General features: G+C 36.0%; 1 protein-coding gene across 1 annotated transcript; it reads right to left on the bottom strand.

The window, feature by feature from the left end:
* Positions 1–230: 230 nt before the first annotated feature.
* On the bottom strand, positions 231–1,133 carry LOC114184693 (uncharacterized). The gene has a single exon (XM_028072008.1). The coding sequence runs from the start codon at positions 1,131–1,133 to the stop codon at positions 231–233; it is 903 nt and encodes a 300-aa protein (XP_027927809.1).
* Between the last annotated feature and the right edge of the window lie 5,658 nt (positions 1,134–6,791).

Genomic DNA, 6,791 nt, shown 5'->3' with positions numbered 1-6,791 from the left:
AAAGAAGTCCTAACCAACCCAAATGCCAGGGTAGATACCATGAGGTCAAACGGTAGCTCACACACTGACAGACCTAACTCCCGTACGCAAGACTCTAACACAAATGAGTCTGTCGCTCCAGAATCAAAAAGCACGCAACAAGACTTGCCGGATATCACACAACAACCAATCACAAGGTTACCTGAACTTGCCGCCTCTGACCCGGTCATCGTAAAAACTCTGCCTGTAGCCTAAGGCCTGCTACCTCCTCTCCTCTGCTGAGTCTGACCAGACGTCTGGCTCGGAGTCTGTGGTGAGGGTCGTGCCACAGTCCTCCTCAGGGTGGGACAATCTCTACCAAAGTGGCCATCCCTGCCACAATGGTTGCACCTACGGAAACATGATAGCTGCGGGCAAAAATTCTTCCCATGCGGCCCTCCGCAATGATAGCACTGGATCCTGCTGGGCGGGGAAGAAAAACCTCTAGACCCCTGTGGCTGTGGGTAAGGTCTAGCATATGGCTTCCTCTTCTCTTCAACTCGTGGCTTGGACCCAGATGGTCCGCTAACTCTCTGTTGTGGCTGCTGTTGGGCTTCCACCTCTACCTTCATACGCTCCATGACCTTGGCCTTTTCCACTAAGGTTGCAAAGTCCTTGATGGACAGCGGGGCCACCATCAAGCGGATGTCTCCTCTGAGACCATTCTCAAACTTCCTGCAGCGCCAACCCTCATCGAGCGGGATGGTGTAGAAACGCCCCAGATGCTTGAATCTCTCGGCGTACTCTGCTACTGATTTGTTCCCCTGTGTCAGCTGGAGGAACTCTACCTCCTTAGCGTACCTCACGCTATCAGGGAAATACTCTGAAAGAAACCTCCTCCTGAAGGCTTCCCATGTGATATCCTCATGCTTCTCTTCCATCACTAGCCTCATGCTGGCCCACCAATGCTCAGCCTCTCCTGTGAGCATGTAGATAGTGAAAGCAAGCTTGCTTTCATCGGGGCACCTCTTGGCATCAAAGATGCGCTCCATATCCTTCATCCACTGGTCCGCCTGATCGGGACTCGTCTTGCCATCAAACTTGGCGGGGTGGTGCTTCAAGAAGTCTTCCAAACTCCATTCAAGGGGTGAAGGTTGGGGATGAGGACCATACATCTGAGCACCAGCAGCATTCTCCCCTAACTGACGTAGAGCATCCACGTGCTGCCTCTATGCATCCTCAGCAGCCTGCCTAGCAGCATCCATCTGCTGCATCATAAAGTTCTGTTGCTCAAGAGAGGCTTCCTGGCGCTACATCGTCGCCTCGTGTTGCTGCAACATGGCATTGCTTTGTTAGGTCAAAGCAGCAGCCATTGCCTCGATTGCCCTAGCCAGATCTTGCCCATCGCCCTGAAGTGTTGGAGGAGGAGCTATACGCGGGGGTGCCATAACACTAGACACACAGAAAGAACCATCAGAACTCGGTTAGACTGGAAACTCATCTAAACACGACAAGAAAGACACAACGAAAGCTAAGCAAACACATAGCCCACAGACACATAGGAACGAAGGCTCTAATACCATAAAAATGTAACATCCTATTTGAATAGATAAAATCTACTAAATAAAACATCACACAGTCATAATAAAGAGCAGTCAGATTTGGAACAACATACATAAGGAACCCAACTGTTACAGTCATCCAAGAATGTACTTGCAAGGGTTTCTAGGCATATAACCATGCCATAGCCAAAACAGAAACAACAAGATTCACAGATAAACAAAAGAACTCCTAGAGCGAGAAATTACAATGGGCACTAGGGCCATAGAATACTCCTGAGAGGCACGCAAATAGGTCCCCTAAGCTGCACCACTGCTACCACCAGGCCTACTCCCAGAATTTCCTCCATCTGCTCCCACCAAGGGTGATCATCGCGAAAGAGAAAACGTAACAGAAACATAACAAAATGCAAGGGTAAGCTAATGTAATATAAATTTTATCGGGGTATAGCATACGAATATTTAAACAGTTCAATCATGCAGCACAGTAAGCACAGAGAATCTAATTGTAGCCAACACACTGGACACTATGACTCAATTATCCGGATACATATACTAAGATCGGATTCACTGCACGCTTGCATTCGTGGTGGCCTCTACTGCTCTGCAGAGCCATTGCCAATGGGTTTCACCCTACCACGCACAAGGTTAACCTTCAAGCATCTAAGGCCATTACCCTGCCAAAGACTAAGGCCTTCCGCCACTCTCACCACTTGGGTCAGATTGCTCTACCTGAGACTCACTGACCCTTTAGAGTTTCGGGATGCGATCCTTACTTGAATCCATATCTTAATATATACACTACACGCCACTATGAAGTCTCCCCACGAGACTCATTGAATTACGCCTATCACATACAGTTTTCATGTCTCTCATGCCACAACCACCACTTATCATCTCAACATTTAATTCTCATGCATGTTCTCAACCAACCAAATAGAATTCCACATATTACTCATGCTAACATACAACTTTCAGTGTACACAACTTATACAACTCATACAAACACACTGAAATCATGCACGTTTGAGATAAATAACCATACTCAAGGGAAATAGAAATATAACATATAAATTTGCGCTATTCTCGCCTAGGCTAGAAATCCTCGCTTAAGCCACTGCAACTCTCTCGCTTAGGCTAGGCCTTCTCGCCTAGGCGAGACCTGTAACAGTGGCACCCAACGAGCATCTCGCTTGGGCGAGACTAGCTCGCCTGGGCGAGATCGCCCTTCGCTCAAGAACAAATCCTTCACCTGAACAAGGACGCGAAGTACACCAGGTTCTCCTTCGAGAACTCGCTTGGGAGAGTCACCCTCGCTTGAGAGAGACAGCGTGTCGCTCAAAACAAGAGCCCTCCGCCTAGGCGAGATGCTCGAACAGAACCTGGGCAAGTCTCAACTATTCTCGCCTAGGCGAGACGAGCTCGCTTAGGCGAGAATAACAGTACTCATCTACTGTTACGCGCATGCAGCAGAGATACAACTCAAAAACAACATACCAAAACGCAAACAAGCCAGTTCATACCATCCAAAACATCAATCACGCATAAATTCATGGTATAGACCAAAAGCATGCAGAAATGGTTCTTAAAAACTCAAAATATAGCTTCCCTTACCTCTGTTTAAGTACTAAAAGCAAGCAGACCCTAACTAAGGGGGTATTACAGTTCCAGGAACTCGAGTAGAGTTGAAACATGAAGATCCAAACAAAACGACGTTAGAAATCTTAACCCTAACTTGACCAACGTGCTCAACAGCGAAAAAGGGTGAAGAAATGGACGAAAACTCTATAGCTTGACTTACCAGGAGGTACAAAATGAGTTTGCTAGCTTGGAGGCGGGAGGAGATCGGGCGCCCTAGCAGAGCTCCTGTTTTCTTAGACTGTTTCTGAAAAGGGAACAAGAGATAATGAGAAGGCTGAGTGGGGTATTGGGTTCCTACTGTAGGGCTGGCCTTGAACCTATGAAGAGGCCAGGCCCAACACATAAAACTGAAAATGGGGCTTACACTTTTAATAACAATAAGAATCCTTTAATGTTTTTTACTCTGAAATTAAGTGTTTATTATATTAATAGTTTATTACAGTACACTAAACATCAAGTTAGTATAAAAAAAGTAAAAAGCGATAAACAGAAAGTAATTATTAGTATGAGTTTAAATATCTAGGCCAAATCACTAGTGTTATGGCTTCTTATGATATTGCTTTCACTAATCATTTTTAAAATATTAAAATACCAACAAGTCCATAATTTTTTTTTCAAATTTATCCTTTAGATATATATTTTTTAAATTAAAATGATTATTTTACTATTTCTTTAAATTTAAATATTTGTTTTAGTTTAACTGTTTTTTAGTTATAAAAAATCCTATGAAATAAATAAAATAAATTTATATAAAATATTTATTTTTAATTTTATAATTACAATAATAACAACAACAATAATAATTTACTTCTTTAATATATACTTATATAGAGGGATTAACTTCTATGGTGTCTATATATATTTTCCAAATTTATCTTTCAAATAATTGTTTTAAATTAAAATAATTATTTTAGCAATTTTACCGTTTTTTAATTGAACTATTTTTTCCAGTTTGAAACTTTTTTAAACTTAACTATTTTTTTAATTATAAAACAATCTATAAAATAAATAAAAAACTATTTAAAAAAGATAACACACTAGTATATTTAGAGGGCTTTAGAAATAATTGAAGACTTAACGAATACCTAATGTTTAGGTTCAGTAGTATTATAACTGCTTAATTTGATTACAAAATGACAAAGATTCGTGAAACGTGTCTATTTTCAAAACGAACAAGATACAGATATGTATTTTATTTTTTTATACAACATGCTTTGGTTACAAACAGACAAAATACTCTACGGAGTAGTTGTGATTTTATATTTTATACATTATAACATTATGAATGATGAATTGTAAAGTTGCGTAAGCAATGTAACATTAATGTTTTGTTTTGTATACAGATACTTCAAACACATTTTATTAATAAAAGCTAAATATTTTAATTTTTTAAGAACTGCTTAAGTGTACTGATTAACCGCTTATATTAGAAAAATTAATCGTATACAATTGTTTTATATTTTGTTTGTATAATCCATTTTATACAACGACGTTTAAATTACTCAGGAGATAGGAGAAAGTTTATAGACTCAACTTTAGGTATCACCTTTTTTACCGAAACAACTTTTTATTACTTTTTTAAAATTATATTTAATTTTACTGTATGTCTAATATCGATTAAAAATATGATCAATTTAAAATATGATCAATTTAAAATATATAAGTGAAATTTAAAATATATAAGTGAATGTAAATTTTATTTTACAAAATGATTTTGTAAAATTGAATTAGGTTTGATATTTTTTTCTTAACAAATTTTGTTTTCTGTTGGAAAAATAAATGTATTAATTTATAATTAATATCAAGTACTTATAATGATAGATTCTAATATTTTATGTTAAGTTATATGTCATATTAAGTAGAAATAACGATAGATAATATATATGTAACAAAAATACCACTAACTTATTTTCTTAAATCTTTTGGTTAGATATAGTGTTTTAGGATTAACACTCATGAATATTTTTTAAATTATTTTCTTACAAAAGCTTGCCAGTAAAACATGAAAACACGGGAATAGTTGGAGAGGAAAAATGCTTTTAACAATAATTTGAGTGAAACAAATAGTATAATGGAGAATTATTATATTTGGTGAAGACGATAAATAAAGATGAAAGGGAGACCATAGAATAGAATAACAATGTGCGTGATGATAAAGTGGGAAATTGAAATGAAGCAAATTGGACCATTAATCTTTAATGATACATGACAATTCAATGGGAGCTATATGACATTTAAAACATCCAAAGTATTAGACAACAATTAACATTAATATAAAATAGAAAGCAACTGAGACAGTGCGTGTCATTTTCCCAGTCATGTAAATTGTTGATATATGTTTCAACCGTTGAGGCTGTGATCATTTCCTTATCACCAATTTTCATCATGTGGAGTAACTTTCAAGATTTCTTTTTCGTATATTTTAGTCATCTTTAACTTCTAAACCAAGGGAACCTAAATTTTCTTCATTCATTGTGTTCTTCTCTTTTCGTACATTCTCTAATGTTAAATGTGTTCTAGGTTAGGATCTATGGCCTCAAAAGTATGTAAGTTTTTCTAACCTTTTTTTCTTATCTTCTTATATCACTCTTTCAAATCACTCACTTGGATTTGGTGTCCCTCCATTGAAAGATACTATAGTATGACAAAGAAACACTTATGGAATTAATATATTTGGTCTTACATATTTTGACTTTTTCTCTCTTTAGTTCATATATTTATATTCTCTTTAGTTCTATACAAATCGTAGAAATCATAATTCTAATAATTTTGTTTTTCAAGATTCAATTCCTATATGTTGTGTGTGTTATCTAATAAAGTAGTGTTAAATATGTTTTTGGTTCCCTAAGTTTCAGTGAAATTTGGAATTAGTTTTTCTTCAAAATTTTTGACCAATTTAGTCTTTCATCTTAAAAAATGCGTGAATTTAGTCATTTTAACCAAATTTTGTTAAGTTTATCTGATGGTTCAAAAGCATTCCATGATAGTATTTGAATTGTTTACACCGTTTCACACATTTTCGTTTCAATGTTAACTCAAATATTATCATAAAATGCGTTTAAAATATCAAATAAACTTAACAAAATTTGGTAAGAAAAACTAAATTCACACATTTCTAAAGATGAAGGACTAAATTGTTATAAAGTTTCAAAGAGGAACTAATTTCAAAATTCACTAAAACTTGAAGGATCAAAAACATATTTAACCCAATAAAATAACATATGATATTTCACAATAATTAAAATATTTTTTAAATAATGTTCATTTTATGATGTAACATACATGTCACAGAGTGTAAGAAGGAAAGAGATGTCTTTTTTTTTTTTGAAGGTGTAATGTCAAATAAAAAGGACGCAAATTTGTTAAAACTTGGTTGATAGTATATATATTTAATGATGGAGATGTACACATGCATAACATCAATTTGTTACTTACTACGTCCTTTTTTTTTTGTTTCTCCTATTTGATCTTTATCTACTTGTATTGATATATTTATAAAGTATTGAATTGACATTATTGAATGCCCACAAAGGACCTTATCATTATGTGATCTCACACCATTTCAAAAAAAGTTTAAATACAATTTTTTTCTATTTAATGAGTGATAAAATAAGACCAAAAAGTTTTATTGAG

Source organism: Vigna unguiculata, chromosome 5 (genome assembly GCF_037176805.1).
Source record: "Vigna unguiculata cultivar grain cowpea cultivar isolate G323 ecotype 2 chromosome 5, ASM3717680v1, whole genome shotgun sequence".
NCBI classification, from domain to species: Eukaryota; Viridiplantae; Streptophyta; class Magnoliopsida; order Fabales; family Fabaceae; genus Vigna; species Vigna unguiculata.
The sequence above is the reverse complement of the archived record's forward strand: the minus strand, read 5'-3'. Positions and strand labels throughout refer to the sequence as shown.

Excerpts from the sequence above, each read along its gene's own strand:
- LOC114184693 (XM_028072008.1), bottom strand. The coding sequence starts at position 1,133 with ATGTATGGTCCTCATCCCCAACCTTCACCCCTTGAATGGAGTTTGGAA.